The sequence below is a fragment of the Cataglyphis hispanica genome, chromosome 7 (genome assembly GCF_021464435.1).
Source record: "Cataglyphis hispanica isolate Lineage 1 chromosome 7, ULB_Chis1_1.0, whole genome shotgun sequence".
Classification (NCBI taxonomy): Eukaryota; Metazoa; Arthropoda; class Insecta; order Hymenoptera; family Formicidae; genus Cataglyphis; species Cataglyphis hispanica.
Genome location: NC_065960.1, coordinates 1,766,048 through 1,785,763, shown reverse-complemented (window position 1 = coordinate 1,785,763; position 19,716 = coordinate 1,766,048). Strand labels below are relative to the sequence as shown.

Sequence of the window (19,716 nt, the reverse complement as noted above, 5' to 3'; positions counted from 1 at the left end):
TGGTGGACACAATCACGCAGTTGGCTATCAAATAGAGAATTTTTGAAGTTTCGAAAAATTTCTATGGCTCAATCAGTGTTGTCCGAAAGTAGCCACGGGTCGCGTGCATGTCGCATAATCTACCGCGTGAGTGGCTGGATTTATTGATAATTCCAACTAATCATTACTTCGAACACTTTACATCCGTTGGAAACGCTCCATTCGTTTTTCGCGAGGTGAACGTTCTGATATTATTGAAGAAGATTCTCGAAGCGACCACGTGCAAGGTAATGAAAATGCTTCGGCTAGTAGAGTCATTCGAATCAATTTTCTCAAGCCGCCATTTTAAGTTAGAATTGTTTAAATAATGTTCTGCAAAAAATTTATAATGTCGATATTTATATATTTCATATCTTATTCGAACATTTTCATCTTTGTCTAAAAATTGCATCAAGTGTTCTTCTTTTCCTACTTTCATTCGACTTTTTTCTTTACGTTCACTGTATATAATATAAACGATACGCGGGTCGAATACGCACTTGCTAGAAAGATATTAGTGTCGCGCGGTTGTCAAAGTTGCCGTTTAAATCGAGCGACTCTAACCGAAGCTGATCCGAAGTGCGCGTGCGCGTCGGGCGTAGGATCGCTGACGCAGGGAGTACGTCAGCTGTTTTGTTAGGCTCTCGCTGAGGAGACGTGCGTGTGCGTCCGTCAGCGTTAGAGGAATGGTGTTGTATTGTTGACTTGGTGGGGCATTCTTCTCTCGCGCAACTTGCGTCGTTGCACAGTAACGGACGCGCTCCTTTGTTCGTCGTGTAACGCGCGCCCGTGAAAAAGACTACGCGAACGATTCTGTCTGCGACGAGGGAATCGCGAGACGCGCGCGCGTGTGATCGCGCGTGTACCCATATTGTGTGCGTTGTATATGTGCGCGCGTGTGTGTTCGGGGGCTCGTGCTCGCCTCCGTTACTACGGAGTCACGCTTATACAGGAGAGATCCACGATATCCCGCGGGTGATCAGCAGGTGCTCGTTCCACGACCCCGTTCGACGCGACAGTAATCGGGACGTTCTCGCCCGCTCGGCGGGATACTAAGACCGCGCATTGCGTGATAGTTCGACTCGAGACATGGCACAGCCGACGAGTAGCGCGCTACGGGCGCTCGCCCTGGAATACAAGAGCCTGCAGGAGGAGCCCGTCGAGGGCTTCCGCGTCAAGCTGGTTAACGAGGACAACATGTTCGAGTGGGAAGTCGCGATCTTCGGTCCGCCCGACACTCTTTACCAGGGAGGATACTTCAAGGTATGTGTATTGCCGTGTCGTGCTGTTTACGCGATCTCCGTATTCATACCTTTGCGCGTGTGCGTATGTATTTATACGATCGTAGGTGATCAACGGTGTATAGGTATATATGCGCAACGTTCTTTTTGGTTATGTCGACCACCATCCGTCGCGATCTGTTCCCCTTTTTTTTCCTTCCTAACGGAATATATATATATACGTATATAAAAAGAGCTCGTCGATTTCAACGGCGCATCGGGAATTATATCGGTCGGTATATTTACTTTTCAAGGGAGAAAGAGAGAGAGAGAGAAAATGTCACTCTCTTTCTCTCTCTATCACAGAAAGTACGTAAACAAAGGAGCAAGAGCTGGTGACTTTTAAAAATGCTGCCGACGACGACTTTGTATACATTCCAGTTTTTATAAAACACATGTATAACAAAGGAATGTTCTTTAACCTCGCGCGTAATGTAGCTTGATGATTATTGAGCATAGTTTTAGTTTGTCAAAAAATTCATATGTACAAGTTGAATTAATGACGCTATCCCTGATAATACAATGTACGATTCTTATCGCCATATGATGTATCGCGAACTGAAAATACGTATTCAAAGTCGAAAAAGATATAGCAGAGCGGAGAAAGTTCACAGTTTAATTTGATACAGTTTACAATTATATTTAATCAATGAGTTTGAGTCATCCTATGTAAATCAATAAAATAAATTGGATTGATAAATTGCTTTGTAATAATCTTTAATTAAATAATCTTATCGAAAATCAGGTGTCTAAATTTATACTTCTAAAGAAAGCCATTTAATTATCTATTTATAGAGGAGTTTGAAATCTTTTTAAATATAGACTGCTACGTAATGTAATATTATAATTTAGAAAACACAAATTTTCCTGTAATATATACATAATTATACATTGAGTTTGTGATGGTTTATCGTCAATATCTGCGCCTAATGTCTCGATAACGAATACGAGTCTCTTATCGCCAAATATTTACACGCGTGACATTGCGGAATTTCGTGTTTGCCGCATATGGTAGAGCGTCTTCGTTGCCATCCTTGAGCTTTAATGTTTATCACGGAAGCTTTGCATTTCTCTGCCAAGAGAATCGTGACAATCGCAGACGCGCGAGTCGTATTGAAACTACCTTGACCGGCAAAGTGACAATTGTTGGCAATAGACGTTTTTCCCGTTTCTCTCGCTCTTGTCGAGAATTTTACCCGACCCTACATTAATCTCTGACGCAATTGGAGATCTCAAATAATGAGGCAATAATCAGATAAATTAAGATTCTCTAGATTCGTAATATCGGAAATTTGGTCTTAAAGCCGTGTTGGAGGATTACATATCGCGGATGGTCATCGCAGGTGAAAAAAAAAATTTTAAACGTGAGAATAAATTTGACGTAATTTTTCGCCTCTGACGTCACATGCCAATGGAGTTGCAGCAAGGAGAAGCGAGAGAGGCTTAAATGCCCGGCTTAACGCCAGACAGTAGAATGATTTTGCTGCCATTGCCGTCGCGGCTGTAAAGTTGTTTTTGCATGTCCCGTCGTCGTGTCCGCTTTCTAAACCACTCTCTGGCTCGTCGTGAACGCGAGTGAACGCCTATTCACGTAACGCAATGTATCTTCCCACAACGTAACCACTGGTAACGAGCGTCGCGCGTGTTTCTTGTAAAACCGCGTGTACACCGTATATACATGTAAAATTGCCTCTCTGCATGGTTATATTTCGAAAGACTGCGTCCACCGTGGATTAATATGTTATATCCACACTTTATACCGTAATCGCTTTATCCCTTAACCGGTGAATGCTCGCTATGTGCTCATGTAAACAATCGCTTTCATCTTACGCCACGTTTAAAGTATCTTCGTGAATGAATAACTTTACGTACTTGCGTATCATTGTCCAGAGAGTACGAAGGATCTCGCTCCCTCTCTCTTTCTCTCTTACCACTTTACCTTTTATTTATAGCTTCTCCCGTAAATTTGAGATGAATTTTTTCATTCTGAAAATATTTTCTCTTCAAATATATAGTCTTTCTTTTTTGTTGGATAAGCCTTGTGGATGAATTATACTTGATAAAGATATGATAATGCTACATAACTAGGAACGTAATTGTGACGCAAACGAGGCTTATCAAAATCGGAGGAGAGCGTTGTATCGCGATGCGTGACGATAATACAAATGCAACGCTAAATGAATTGTGCATGCTCGCAATTTGATCGGATTACATCGCCTTCATCCATTTTTAACGATCATTGCCTGTTAAAGTGAAACGGAGAATTTCGAACGCGAGAACCGTTTTCGAATCTCTTATGACCCTGTGTGTGTTCGAGTTGTATACCTCGCGATACCACTTAAATATTAACACCTCATTCATAACATCGCATTTTAATAGCACTGTACGATATTGGCTCTTATATTCGTTCGATCGTAATCATAATCGCAATATGTTTTTACAAAGAGATCACGTTCTATTTATCAGAAAGCCCCTTGACCAGAATTTATGCACGACTCGCGATAAAAGGCGAAGAGCGCAACGCGCGGCTTGCCAAGTTACATAAAATGCCATCGAGCGTTGTCTCGATTCTATTCCTGGGTGCAAGCAGGCTCTACCGATCGGCACGGCCAACCGACTTTCACCTAATCTCATTCCGACGAATATACGCTGATCCGTCTCGTCATTGCACGAAATGTCGATTTGGAAATCATTGGACGCGGAGATTTCATCGTGTCATTTTTCACGAAGATCTCTCTCTCCATCGGACTTTATCCTTTCACTTCGCGAAGACATGGCGGGCGTCCCGCGAGTATCAGCAATTTTCCCGACGTACAATTGCTGAATCGATACAGAAATTATGCGAAAAAGCGTGATCTCCAATTTATTCGGTCCTGTAATTTTGATAGAAAACATTTACTCATCGAATAAACTATGATTTAATAAATCGAAAATATTTAAAACAATATAAAATTTGTGAGAAAATTGATTTTGAAAATTGAAAGATTAATATTTTTTTTTTTTTTTAATTGAATGATCTCTCTAACGATCTTGTATTACTTGTTATCAAATTTAATTCCATAACGGTTATTAAAATGTTTGTGAAAAAATTTTTACTTTTAAAAAAATAATTTATCTTGAATTTTTTATATATACAACTTTTAATAATATTTTGATCTCTTAAATTGTTTTACTAAAATGTTGAACTTTTATATTTATGTATTAATGATTATTGTTGAGACTAACCTGATAATATAATAATATGGTGATTAAAAGCTATTCAAATTTAAAGAATGTAAATACGTTATTAATTTTCCAAGTTTTTTAAAGTTTGATTTTAAATTTAAAAATGAAGCTTTGTATAAAAGAAATTTTATTTTATATTTTCAATCTGTTTTGCACGAGATGTTTTTTGGATTTTTTAAATTTTCTAACTTATGTGTATCTTACATACATATTTCAGTTGCTAAAAAAAAAATTATTTTTGTTTTTTTTTATTTTCATAAATTGTGTGAGATAAAGTTACAGAAAAAAATCCTTGCAAATTAATACAGATTATACAGATATGTATACTTAAACTTATTCCATATGTAATATTATAAATACAGATATGTAAAATATAATATATAATTCTATCCGATAAAATTGAAATGAATAGAACGAAAAATATTTAAATTTTCATAATTATATTGACGCATAAAAATATATAGACTTGATGGATAAATGAAACTGAATCGCTGATTTATTTTCATACTTTTCGATGCGCTTCATAAACTTTTCCTATCGTCAGGAATCAATTATATTATATATTTTTTATTGCCTCTTTCGATGTTATTTCTAAATTGAATCTCGTAAAATCGAATCTCGTAACTTTCGAGCGATTGGCAGCCTCGTTTGTAAAAACATTCGATCAAATCGATCAGGCGTGACTTGATTCGATAGTTTCAAAAGTCACCATCTACCTCGTTACACAACGTCGTGTTACGATGACCAGCGATGCTTATTGTCGAAGTAGGTCGCGAAAATTTGTAGGTCACACGGTGGAGTTGCGACGAAAGACGACGAAGTGATAGTTCCGGAGCAATCTGTAAAAATCCTTAAAAATCGCGATATCTCGCGCAAAAAAAAAAAAACGACTTTAACATATGTAAAACATACATTTGAAACATCAACATATGAAATCTCTATGCTGTAAAAATAGAAAGCCCGCATTATGAACAATTCTCGGAATATTTCTCCTGACAATGTCATGCACAAGATCGCACGCTGATAATCGTGATCGATATTGCGGTATCGCATCGGAAAACTCGGCGCTTTTGCATTACTTTACACTTTGTACAAGACAACTCAAATATCGATAGATAAAAATTATGAAAGGAATAATTCAACTTTTCAAAAAAATTGTAACAAAAGTTATGTCAAATATTATTTATCGCATATTACGAAAGCTGAACAAAAAATAATCTTTTCAATAAACCGCCAGTTTCGCTTTATTTGGAAAATGAAAAAAATCGAAAAGGATCGCCTGTTTGTAACAGAAATTTCAAAGCGACGACGTATCAGCTTGCAAATATACGTGGAGCAAGCTCGAACCGTTCCGAGTAGAATTTTCGTGACACCGTGAGTTTGTAGTCACAGTAGAAAGTAGGTTAATTCTAGAACGCGTTATCCCGGAGGACGAGGTGGATATTTGGGCCATGACCAGGTCGCGATCAATATAGCGTCCCGACGAAGCGAAGCCTGCATTGAACCCAACCAGACGCCCCTTTCGCGCTCCGGAATGGAAATCGATATCGTCACGACTGCCTCGGTGATTCTGAATTCGATCGAAATGCCGAATCTCATTGACGTCGCGCTCGCAACCCAATCTCTTTAACATCTCTCGCCTTATTATATCGGCTACGCGCTAGACAGCCATGTTGCTCCACTTTCGCAGCATCGGAGAGAAGAGAGTCCCGTGTCTTTATTCGTGAATATTATACGGAGCGCTTCGCTTCTATCGCATTGATTTGATCGACTTATTTATATATATATATATATATATTAATGTAAACATCTCTCGCTGGCGAGATGTGAGGAAAAGGGAAACATAGTTCGTCGGAATTTTTTTTTTCATCTTTGCATTTTATCTACGACTAAGAGTTTATTTGAAATTATTTTTTCGATGAAAAGAAACTAGTTTCTTAAAGACTCGTATAGACAGGTATTAAAATCGGTGTAATTTCAGCGGGTTCGAAACAGAGATTTCGAGACAGAAATCGTTTCCCACGTTGATTCGTGACAATAGCTGAACGTACAAGGGACGTACATTCTTTTCTTTTTCGCATGTGTGTCGCGGATATTGAACTCGGTACGAAATTATAACGGTCCCAGTCCTCGGGATAAAGACTATGCGTAGACTATGCGTGGGTGTCCCGACACCGGAGTCGGGAGCGAGCGTTATATCTCGAGTCAATGTATGATTGACCGCGTTCGATGTTCTTTATGTTTCAGGCACACATGAAGTTCCCGCCGGATTATCCGTACAGTCCACCGAGCATTCGTTTCATGACAAAAGTTTGGCACCCGAATGTATATGAGGTGAGTGAATATATACGGGAATTATCGATCCCCCGCATCCCTTCCCCCTTTCGACCCTTTCCTCGCCCCGTGCTGTATACGTGCGTGTCTTTCCCGTCTCTCCCTTGCGTCCCTTTTCCGTTCATCCCGTTTCTCACCCCGCCTCTCGTCCCATCGTATAACGACCGTCCCGCTCTGTGACTGTGTCCGCCTCTCTTTATCTTCCACCCTCCGTCGCCATAGCTTTTACAACCATCAGCTTTTACATCGTCACTTTCAGCGCTTGTGAAACCATCCAGGTCGTCCGAACCCTCCCCCGCCCCGCCATCCTGCTTTCCCAGCCGGTCGTCTCTCATCGAAACGCAAACGGCGAACGGGAGGAAGGGAGGGCTGGAGCGTAAAAAAAAAAAGAAAGTAAAAACAGTCGACTCGAAAAATTGCGCATTGCGTAGTAGTTTCTCGTTCGAGGTTGCATTTATATTGACGTATCACCGTGTTCGCGGAACATCCGGTCGCCATACTATATTTATTCGCGTACTCGCATCGTCACGCGCGTCACAATATTCAATGTTCGTAAAATCCCTCCCTCTGCCCTCGCTCGCTCGCGATTCCCGTTATTTCGCCACATCCGGCGAATCCCGGTGTGAATTTCGCGCGACGATTAGCGAGGAACGAGTCCGAAGCGCGACCACTGATAATTCGCGACAACTTCTTTCACGAGGAAGTGGTCGTTCGTGTTGTTGGCCACTTTGAAGGCACAACGATGGCTTGCTGCACGCACAAGTATACTACATCGCGATCTTTAAATCTCGTCATTATTCCTTCTCCTATCAGCTTATTATTATATACAGCAAAATGAAATATTAATTAGTTTCATATTTATGAGAAGTTTTTATCGAATCCGGAACCGTTGCTTTTGTTCCACGATTTTAAGTATTAAAATTAAAATAATGAAGAAAAGGAGAATTTCTCCTTTGAGAGATCGAGATAATCGTCGAAGGAGAATGTGCATTTCTTTGCCGCATTCTTCTCTTACGTATTAATGATGATACCATTTGTCTTTGCACAAAAGTATGGCATTCCTATATGTTTATCGACCTCGCTCGCTTTCGTGTTTGTCGCATCTCCTGCTCACCGTTCGCCGTGTATGACCCTTCGGAGGCTAGCGAAGCGAAGTCAATGACCGTCGAAAGCCCGTGTGTGGACATCCGTGTCCACTCGCCCATGATAAGGATGGCGACAACGAGAGAACGTGTTATAAGTAACGAGGCAAACGCGATCACCTTTTTTTTATTTTATTTTTTATTTCTTTTTTAAGTCTGCGCTATCGAAGAGAAAATATTAGAGTTTACAGATAAGTTACTCTCTAAGCACCTCTCTAGTTATACATGAAATGAAATAGATGACGTGTGGAAGAAACGCAAACACGAATGCGAAATAAAATGTTTGTAGATACGTTATCGGAAAAGAATATTTTAATTAAATTGCAGAAAAGAAATTTTCTTGCTCTATTCTTATATTGCTCGAGTGTATTTTACATGCGCTTCGTGTGTGTTACATTGAGTATCAATTTCCTTCTATCTCGGCTCGAAAGCCCAAAACAGTTGACCTGTTTGCTAATCGATTGATAAGCCAAACAGCTTCTTCTTGCACAACTGTAATTATTATGCATTGCAAGTATCAACGTTACGGTCTTATTTCCATTGTAATATTCAAGACGCTAAGAGCATCTGTATGTTTAATATTTGTATTTCAATATACATCTAGATTCAAGATACCTAATGAAATTTGGTATATCTCTATTTCGTTCTTTGTACATTAAACGTGATCATAACGAAGCCGCATCAACTGCGGAGTATGAATACAGAGAGCCAATGGGACAGACTATAAAGGAGTAACTCTCTCTCAATTATACAAAGGAAATTAATTACGCGTCTCATATCCGCTTTTTCTTCGCCGCGTGAAATTTTATTTCGATGGTAATCTATTATACACATTGCGCAAATACTTCTCGAGGAAGCAGTATCTGCTCCATAATATATAGAAATGTTTCGCAATCGAAGCAGATCGTTGTAGAAAGGTTACCCGGTATATACGATACGTACGGCGCTTTAACACGTGTACGATTCGCTCTTCTCGCAGGCTAACTTTCCCCGTTGTGAAATTCATATTATTTATACGTATGTACGTGAGTACTGCCACATTACGCGAATCTTCCTCGGTCTGCGTCTATGCGTAAACAATCGTCGACAATGTACAGTATAGATAGAACTATTGCGTGCAGACAAAGAATAAAAGACACAAAGCCATGTCTAATTTAGCTTGGTATATGCAAAGTGATTTTGACATCAAACCATTATATATATAAACAGCGATTTAAAATTATAATTATAAATATAAATAAAGAAAATAGAAAATTATAAATATAAATAAAATATAGAAAATATAGATAAAGTAAATTTTATCTTTACTTAAACTTTCATATCTTTTTATACGAAAGAAGATAAGATCGAGATAAAAATTCGGAAATAGTACTTTCTGTCTCTCTCTAGATGCATCCGAAGCCTTACCGATTGTAATAAACGCGATCTTATGTACGTTAGCCGCTCTTACATACAAATGCATGCGAGAACACAGCGATGCCTATCTCGCTGTCGGTCGTGTCAAGTGCCGGGCATTTACTCGAGGAGCTCGCCTTCGCCTTCGCGGTTTATTACGAAGTGTTCGGAGCTCCGAGCCACGGTGAAACCACGACGCACCTTGTCCTACTTGCCGAGCGTCTTCGTGCAGGAGAGATAGAGGCGATCTTATGAGGAACGTGCGCGACAAAAGACCTCGCAATTTTTTCCATGTAAGATGTCGCGCGTTAACATACGTAATTTCAGCTTCAAAGATCGAAAGTTTCTCGTCTCAAATATGGCATAAAACGTGAATCGCAATATCCTCGGTAATTTTTCTGTAAGCACGACTGAAAAGGTATCATATCCTTCGAATAACGATGTCTTCTCAGATGCAACGAATGCGGAACTAAATCTACCGAGGTCACCGTGCTTTGCATAGAACGTGCTAGGGCACCCTTTACTTTTTCTCTATCTTTTAAAAAGAATCATAATATTTAATATATTTAAATAGAAAGTAGAATTGTAAATATCTTTTCAAGATGATGCGCGCGAGGCTCCTTTTGTATTCTTAGATTTTAAAGTTGTTCAGTATATGTATATAAATCCGGCAAGAGCGAGAGTAAACAACCGAACGTGCGATGAGCAAAACTTCTGAAAATAACATGCGTGAATTTCGATTCATCGCGTAACAAGACAAAATGTCTAATACAATATTAGTCGCAAAAATGAAGAAAGGTGGGCAGTAAAAATATTAAGAAAATCGATACAGGTCTGAGAGTTTTTTTTTCTCTGTGCAGAACGGTGATTTGTGCATATCAATCTTGCATCCACCCGTAGATGATCCACAAAGCGGCGAGCTGCCTTGCGAGAGGTGGAATCCGACGCAAAATGTCAGGTAAAACAAAAATAAAAATTGTCTAGGAGCTATAGTCTTCGAGACTCTTAGGATAATTAAATGATTTTTCTATCAGAACTATCCTGCTCTCGGTGATCTCGTTGTTGAACGAACCCAACACATATAGTCCTGCCAATGTGGACGCATCCGTCATGTATAGACGCTGGCGTGATTCCAAAGGGAGAGACAAAGAATATGAAAATATCATAAGGTAAGATAATCGTCAATAATGCTGTCGCGTGGCGTCACGCGGTCGTATAGAGAGCTTTGTGCGCGTTTTCGTTGGAATTATACCGCCAAATTGGATCCGTAATAGCGTGCTAAAAGTTATATTATATGTGATAGATAGCTACAAAAACGGGCGCGAGATTATCAGCAACATAATGTACACATAATGTACATACTGGAATAGTCACATAAATTTATGTAGGAAAATTATTATCATATAAACCTATAATAACTATAATCAAGATAAGATTGTTTGAAAAACAATATGATTTTAATGTAATTTGCATTGTAAACGATACGCATTGAGTCTTACGCTTTTTCCTATCATAAATTATACGTAAATTATGCATTCAATTATTCATAAATATATATAATTGAAGTTATATCATTAAAAAAATATATATGTGTACACTCAGTCTTATAAAATATAAGAATCAGCGGCAGCGCGCTCGATAAAGCAATATCTGGGAAAATCTTAAACCTGAATATTGATCATGTAACTTTTGAAAATTAATGGCAAAATTTTTTACTTTTTACGTTTCCGCTCTAGAGAAAAAGTTACATGATCACTGCTTTGGGGTAACTTAAAAAACGTGAAATCTTGCTTTTAATTATATATTATAATAATTGAAATTTGAGAACTTTTTTCCAATTTAAAGAAGTATACTGGATAAGTTAATTCTATATCTTCTATAATTTTTTTTCGCTTGTTAAGAAAATGTGTTGCGAGCATTGGCCACAGCGGGCCAGGTAGGTATTTTGTCAATATATATTTCGTGCATGTTTTCTATTTATATAGAAAACAAGCCCAAGCTGCCAAAATGGAAGCCGAAAAGGAAGGTATCGTCGTGCCCGTAACTCTGGAAGATTACTGCATAAAGACTCGAGCGAGGCCAGCCGAACAACAGCTAGATATGACAGATTTCTATGATGATGAATATGAGCTAGATGATGACGAGGACGAGCAGCTAAGCGCGACCGATTACGAAGACGGCGACGATAGTGGCAACGGAGAATCGTGATCCATTTCTTAAATAATATTAATACAACAAAAAAACCGAACCGCTAATTATTATATATATATATATATCAGTTCTGTATAGATTAATAAATTAACGAGCTTCTAAACCGGATGATCTCTCGCTCTATTTCTCTTTTTTCAGGGCGCGCTACAAAAATTCAAGTAAGCATTTTCTTAGCATAAGAGAATCAAACTCTCCAAGAATGATTTAAGAATTATATATGTCTCTCTTTAACCATCGTCAATTATTATATATTTCTTTGAAACAAATTGATTTCATTACACTTTATCATAATCATAAATTTTTGTTTGTGCACAAAAAAAAAACAAAAGAAAAATGAGATAGTCACATGAGTTTATGTACTATATGCTTTTTAAGTTTTATTATACGGAGTAATATGGGTAGTCTCTTTCGCGATGGTTTGAAAGACAATATTTCTTAATCCTCGCATTGTCACATATTTATCAGATTTACGACATATTCGATTACTTATATAATAAGCTTTTATTTATGTTTTTATTATGGCATGTTCAAAAAAATTCAAACTGCATTGTATGTATGTCTATAATTAGGCATACAATGTACGTATCATACTTTATAAATATATCATAAATGACCCTCTTCTCGCCTTGAAAAATAAAAAAACGTAAAAATGCATAAAGTAATCATAACTAAAAAATGATCTAATTTTTACTGAGCGAGGGTTAAGAAAAAAATTAGAGTGTTACTAATCATTGTATGAAATTAGAGAATCCCGTGTTTACAAGCTCTTTAACTTAAGCAATATGTGCTACAGTATGGATATAAGTACTATGAATATACATATAGGAGCACTTTGCTTGTTGTGTTGTGGCTAGCACTTGAATCTTTCAAATAGAAAATGGACCAATTGATTTACCTTGCAATGAAAAACATTCGATAATAAAAATGATTATATATAAGTACTACAAGTACTCATTCGACTTTATATTGGGAATCTAATTTCACATCATGTTCAAAGTTGTAAATGGTACATCAATTGATCCTAATTGTAATACTTGTATCTAAAATTTGCGTTTTTTTTTTTTTTTTAATAATTATTTATGTTATAACATAAACAATGTCGAGGGTGAATTGGATATAGGAATAAGAAAAAAAAAAAAAAATAAGCTGCCGAAGAAGAGACCTGTTAAACGTTATTAATAATAAATTTCGTCCCTCTCACACATTTTCTAGGGGATCTACATTATAAATATTATTGATATTATTATAATTATTTGTATATGATCGTACATACATATATCAAGCGGCGATATAATCGATTCGATATTTTTGCCTAGATTTGGTTGCAATTATAAAGCGAAATTAACAACAATTATATTAATTATCTCTTCGTAAATTGTTGAACGACAAATCTAACTGCAACGTTAAGAATGGATAATTTTTTGTTTAAAAAAAAAAAAAAAAAACATTAATTTTAATTATGAACAACATTTTAAATGTCTTGAGAAATATAACTTCTAATAGAATTTATACGTGCATAATGTTACAGCCACAAAGTTATTTTAGCTTATGATTTTTTTTATAGGTTTTCTTGTTACTAAATATGATTTTTTTCATGAAAAAATAAAGCTTTGCAAATGAGATGGATTAAACATAAGCTTATCACTTAAGTAAAAAGGATATATCGGATACAGCTAATCGACTCTGTGGTAGTGTATCTGTGCTCGTATGACTGATATTGTAAATATATGAAACTCAATTTTAAAGACATAAAATATATAAGTGGTACTCTTTTACTTATTTCTTTATTAGTGATTTATTTCATTGAAAGACCAAGAGGTGAGATGTTGAAAGTGTTTAAACAATAAAATAAAGATAAAAGGATATTTAAATTTCACTATAGCATCTAAAACATATACTCTGCACTTGTAGTAATATTGTAGCTAATATATAAATATTTCCCCTAGTTCCTTCAATATATATTGTAATATCTTTTCTCATTTTGTTTTTTCTAACTATTTAATAATTAGGAATATGTTAAAATTTTGAATATAGACATAATTTTATATATTAGGCAGCACTTTTTCTTCCTTTTATTTTGTACATAGATCAACAGAAAGATTTCTTCACACATTTATAAATAAAATTTACTTTTGCACACGCTTTGGCAATATATGTAAGTAGGTAGGTAGGTAGGTAATGTGTCAAGTAATATTAATCGTTTACAATTAATTATGACCTTTTTCACATGATGATAGGTTAATGCGAGGAAATATATGTAAATACATTTTATTATGGCAAAATACTGGGTTTGTGTATCTTCTTAACTGATATACATATATTCTTTTCTATATGAAGGTAAATGATGACTTGATGTATATAAAAATATGGTTTATTTTTCACACAGCTTACATACACAGCAATTGCACAGGACAATGAGATTATAAATATAATATTTCCACATCAACCTTTGGAATCCACAAATAATTATGAAGCACTAATAATTATATATATCGACCATATTCTATATAATTGAATACTGGAGGTAGTTGTGGATAGAAAGGTTTTTAAAACTAATATAAAGGAGCTTTTCCATCTTTCGTTCCGCGCATACACGACAGAAGGCACAATATCGAAATTGTTAAAGAAAAAAAGAAAAGAAAACTAACTTTTGTTCTCTGATTGTTAAGTTTGTAAATTTTTCATCACTTTAAAATGCGATGAAATATGTACTATAAACACATCGTCATTTATTTGAACCCTGTGCATCTGATATGCCGTTTTCGAATGGGAAATGTTAATAAATAAACAAGAAAACATGAAAAAAGAAACAAAATTAAAAACAAATAGTGTAATGTTATGTCAACAATAGGTTGGTGGGATATTTTTCATAAGTTTTATATCTCTAGCATTATATTATTTAATAACTTACTTCGAGCGATATTAAATCGAGATTATTGTCATGTATTATTAAGGACGGTTGCTTAACCTCGATTAGCCCAGCATTTCGAGCAATAGTATTCGTTTTCCGGCGATCCAAAGAATTGGCAGTGTTCGCTGCGGCACTCCTTTACAGTGCCCTATATATAAATAATACAATCTTATTCAAGAAATTTTATTCCTCTTAAGAATTGTTTCACATACCTTTAAATTGTCATTACTGTTCCAAATCTCTGGCCCCATATTATTTGATGGAGTTTGGTCGTTATAAAATGTGGATCTATGGAAAAAATATTGATTTTTGAAATCAGAATCTCTTGATGAACAGTTAAATGATTTACCCATGATTTCGCCATCTTACCTCGAAAGATAAAGCGTATGATCCTTATTTGTGTTAGTAGGTAACAATTTGCTAACGCTCGCATGACTACCACGATCACTGGCAGCGTAAAATTTAGATTTGCCAGCACCATAATTCAATTCGCTACCTGTATCGTCCACCTGATGATCCTGCAAATATCTATACACAACATAAAGCAAATCTATGTAACTTCTCCAATATAACAAAGTCACATAACTCATCGCAATACCTTGCATGGGCACATTGTAGATAATTCTGAAGCATTTGATCCACAAACTGATGACGTCTACTTTTTATCCTCACACACAACAAGCCTTCTGTGGAAATACTGCCGCTCGAGGAAGGTGGGCTTTTTGGCCTCTTATTAGTCATAGACCATATTTTTTTACTGACAGATTTACCAATGGAACTGACATGTTTCGCGACCTCTAACAGTTGCTTTGTTGTCTTTGACAAAGAACCATCTGTATCAGAAAGCCTATCAATATCTTCGGATGTAAAACTTTGATATTCGCAGTCCAAATACTGTCGCAACAAAATCTCCATCTGTGTGGAATAATTTATAAAAAAGATTCATTTACTAGAATAAAAATTCTTTTGCCAACAATATACTGATAAAAATACAATGATTAACATACAGTATCCTGTGTACAAGTTAACAACTCTCGTGAACCATCTACCCAATCCCAGTCAGGACCAGGATCTACGGCGAATAAGACCGGCAATAATTTTCCTGTATCTGGATCCACTAATGGTATACTGACACCTTCGCCGCATGCGCTGCCGTAATCATTGCATCCATCTACAGTCACTAGTGGGGAAAAATGAGCAGAATGATATGCCAGGAATAAAGGAGTTCTATGACAATCCAAAGGTGACACTTCCAAGGGCAAATACACTCCACCAAACGGAATTGGCGCTAAGGCTACTCCATCAGCATCCTTTAGCATAGTTTCCGCAATAACTATTATAGGCCTTCTTAAAGCATGGGCCAAGGTTAAAACGTGTATCTAAAACGAAAGTAGATTAAAATTTCCAAAATAAAATTAAATCTCTATTGGACGAAGATTGGAGGATGTTGTAGTACCTCTTCGAGACTTTGATAAGAGGCAGCGGTTTGGTTTCTGATTGTAGGAGAAGCCATATCCACTATATTTTGCCATTCTGATAGCCATTCCGCTTCCGTATACGATAATCCAGCAGCTGCATTTAGGCCTGTTTGCCACCATGTCCATCGCCTAAAGAATATGTATATATATTCATATATTATTTCAATTATCTTTAAGATTAACATCTTTCATTTTATACCTAAAAAGAGCATGTCTATATTCCCCTTTGGTCAAAGTATTATGCAATGCTTCTCTTAAGGTAAGTAATCTATCATGAAAACCCCACATCCCCAACGAAGCAGCGTGAAGTAGACAGTTGCCATCTCCTGATGTTGCCAATGGCCAAAGAATTCTGGTGCTTCCACTTTTGTACCACCAATTTAAACGACCTGCAGCTTCCAAGGAACTCAAACATCCATTCTCTAAAAGATCCTTCTCCAAAAATTTGCGAAATGAATCTAAATATGAAATGTCAATTGCATGTTAATCAGGAAACTTAATATTTGCATAGCATTAACACAAAAAAAAGCATAGAAAAATACCTGGATATACAGATAAGTCTGGTAATGAAAATGTATATTCTGGTGTATCAAGAGCCCCTAAGGCTGCCAATTGCGAGCGAGCATAAGACACAATTGCGGCATTTTCAGTTGCACGGGAGATACCCCTAGCCAGTTTCTTTGAAGTACTCCCGGTGTTATCAAGGCCATTATCAAGAGCATTCTCGCTCTCCAAACCATCATACATGGATAAACCAACACTCATAACACAGATGTGTTAACAGATTCTGTCAACGAATGATAAAAATATTCTGTATTGTGAAAGATGAGTCATCAGTTAGCATTGGAAAGATATCAAAAGTTTAATTTATCTTTTGCACAGATAGATGATTAATTCAAAATTAATTCAATTAATATTACTGCAAATTATTAATACAAAATTAATTTTATAAGTCAATAAATTGATTAAAATTAATTAGATAATTAGATAATCTGTATTAAATAATTTCTTAATTTTTTAAATTATTCTGAACATTTTATTGAAATATATATTTAATAAATTATGAATGTATATTTTTGGATAACGCACTGAATTTCCATCAATTTTTTCTTTTTTAAGAACAGAAGAAATTAAAGCGTATTCGGATTAGTCTATTAAATTTTGACATTTCGTTATCCATATAACACCCGATTAAACGTTTATTCAGATAAAAATCATATTTCTTTGCAGCATCTACTCTTAAGATCGTTAATGAAGCGACATTACTTTCTATATAGCTATGTATTTGAAGTATATAAACAAACGATGCAGCCACGAGACGGTGCGACAACGAAACGCACATTCAACAAGGTCACAAGAGAGATTCGTAACCGGCCACGATTACGCGCGAATGTCACACAACCAAGTAATCGCGCGCCACTATACCATATATATTTTACATATATATATAATATATATATATATATATATATATATATATGTGTGTGTGTGTGTACGCATATATACACGTGCAACTTACAGAAATAGGACAAGGTTTCGCAGCGATACCACTTTTGACGAAAAAGCGTCACGCATGAAATCGATCGCGACGCAAACCAGGAGTATATCTCCTTCAGAGGCGAAAAAAATTCTCTTTTTTTGATCATCAACGCCTACGTGGGTATATCTGCATTGTTCAGATACCAGAGGGACGAGATGAAAAAGAGAAAGAGAGACAAAGATAGAAAAAAAGAATGAATACGAGTGATGCGAACCTTAGGCCGTTATTTAATTAGCTCGCGTACAGACGCAATAGTTCGGCTGTGGATTTTTCGGCCGATGTCCCAGTCGATGTCACGATGTGTATCCTTCTCATATTTCGCTCAGGCGATCCGCCTGAAGTCCGCAGATGACGGATCGTGCGCGCGAGGGGAGACGAGCGCGGATCAACTTGATCGAGACGATTATAAACACGGCGACATAACCTAAAGCTCGCCGCGGTCTTGGAATAATGATAACAGAGAGAAGCAATGAAGTGACAGGAGCCCGTTTTTCGTACGATGCTTTTTCCAGCTACAGTAGCGCCAACTGGTGATCCATTTTGACGTAAAATGGATTCAGTTGGATGCTACTGTACCAGCTCAAAAGAGGATCGTATGAAATCGGCGAGGAGAATGGTTTGCGCTCTCATTAGATGACGCCACATAAATGATTCGTACTTCTTTATCGTTAATATGTGGAATTTTCGCGAAATAAAAAAGAATTCAAAAATAGAAAGGAATAATTTAATCTCTCGGTATTATATGCATATTCATAATTTTATCATTATATATAATTACTGTATATTTCATTAGATGAGAAGTGTGTGCTTAATAATTTTTAATGCATTTGTATATTTTTTGTCAGACACATATAATTATTAAAACTTAAAATTTTACAATTTACTTTTCAATTATAATTTGTGGGTTAGGTAAGATTAATTTATAATCTATCGCGTGATACTTATTTACGAAAAGATCGTAAAGATAATATAAAATTAAGATAAAATACTGTTTTTGTAAAAAAGTTTTGAGACAAATATGTTAAATAAGATGAACATTTCGTGCTATTATATATTTAATGTCATTCTTTTCGTTAATTCCCATGTTCGGTTGGTACTCGTGTGTTATGATTACTCCGACAAAATGCGCCAATTTGAAATTTGAATATACGCAGGTAATGCATCTTTTCCAAGTTTCTTACGCGTATATTTTCATGCATCTCTTTAAATCTTTGTAAAAAATATGAAAAATGAAACGCCGTCAATCATAGCAACTGACTAGCAGGCGCGTTTATATCTCGTCGCGATTTTTCAATCGTTTGTTAAAGTTTCTTTTCACAAAATTTTCAATGCTGCGCGCGTCCACTCGGTCGCCATGACAGTTTCGGTATCGTAGCGGCTCGTGCACGGAGCTCGATCGCTCCGCGAACAATCGCGAATTTTATCTGTTAAAAGCGCATAACGAGCGCGAGTTTGTGCCGGGAGTGCCTATTAAAGTAACGGGCGATTGCCAGAACGTATCAAGTGTTGCGGGTCTTTGCCGGCGTTTCCTCGATCGCGATCCGTGGTGGGCACCGTGATTTGAAACCGGCACTGTTTCAAATGTACAGTGAGTACAGATTTCGATGTCGTAGACACGCGAAAATGATCTCTATATTCGTTCGTGAGATTCGATAATGCGAACGAGTGCGTTTATAAAGAGTTTCATTAACGTGCTGTAAATTGAAATCGTCGAAAGTAATACATATTACGTGACGATCCTCATGTGACCGTCAAACATCATTCGTTGTCATTCATGTCGCTCTCTTAGCATGCACGTACAATATCGAATAGTTTATCGAATATATAAAACTGTAAAGTGATAATATTCGGATATTTATTATGTGCGTGCGAAGAGTATCTTATCCCGCGTTTTCATCTCGCGATGAATTCGCAATGTAAATCCGCGTTTTTTCGAAAACGAAGTACGCGAATCAAGTTTCAGAGCTCGTCCGATAAAGTGCGCATTTCCGATCTTCGTCGCTGATAAGAGGCAGTCTACGGCGGATTTACAACAGGTACGGTAAATTGAAATATTCTAGTTGATTAGCAAATAATTTATTCATTATTTCAATGTTTATTTGATATCATGATATAGCACACATATAGAGAGAATTGCAATTAAGATATTTACATATATTTTGTACATAAAATAAAATATATA

At 36.5% G+C, this 19,716-nt stretch overlaps 2 protein-coding genes across 4 annotated transcripts; one reads left to right on the top strand and one right to left on the bottom strand.

Annotated features, from left to right (window-relative positions):
• The first annotated feature begins 217 nt into the window (after positions 1-217).
• LOC126850934 (ubiquitin-conjugating enzyme E2 R2) lies at positions 218-13,481 on the top strand. Its single transcript, XM_050594423.1, has 5 exons — positions 218-1,281; positions 6,771-6,857; positions 10,255-10,352; positions 10,429-10,563; positions 11,380-13,481. Exons 1-5 carry the CDS (start codon positions 1,108-1,110, stop codon positions 11,600-11,602), a joined length of 717 nt encoding a protein of 238 aa, XP_050450380.1. The 5' UTR covers positions 218-1,107; the 3' UTR covers positions 11,603-13,481.
• Positions 13,482-13,960: 479 nt separating this feature from the next.
• Positions 13,961-18,017, bottom strand: LOC126850914 (OTU domain-containing protein 7B-like). Of its 3 annotated transcripts, none has more exons than XM_050594385.1 (9): positions 17,749-18,017; positions 16,537-16,781; positions 16,194-16,452; positions 15,973-16,123; positions 15,524-15,895; positions 15,115-15,431; positions 14,886-15,044; positions 14,729-14,804; positions 13,961-14,664 (listed from the first exon to the last, which is right to left on the bottom strand). In XM_050594385.1, exons 2-9 carry the CDS (start codon positions 16,757-16,759, stop codon positions 14,569-14,571), a joined length of 1,653 nt encoding a protein of 550 aa, XP_050450342.1. In that variant the 5' UTR covers positions 16,760-16,781; positions 17,749-18,017; the 3' UTR covers positions 13,961-14,568. The 3 variants fall into 3 exon arrangements, with proteins under 3 accessions (XP_050450342.1, XP_050450345.1, XP_050450343.1); XM_050594388.1 differs by lacking the exon at positions 17,749-18,017 and adding an exon at positions 17,514-17,631; XM_050594386.1 differs by lacking the exon at positions 17,749-18,017 and adding an exon at positions 17,261-17,397.
• Positions 18,018-19,716: the final 1,699 nt, after the last annotated feature.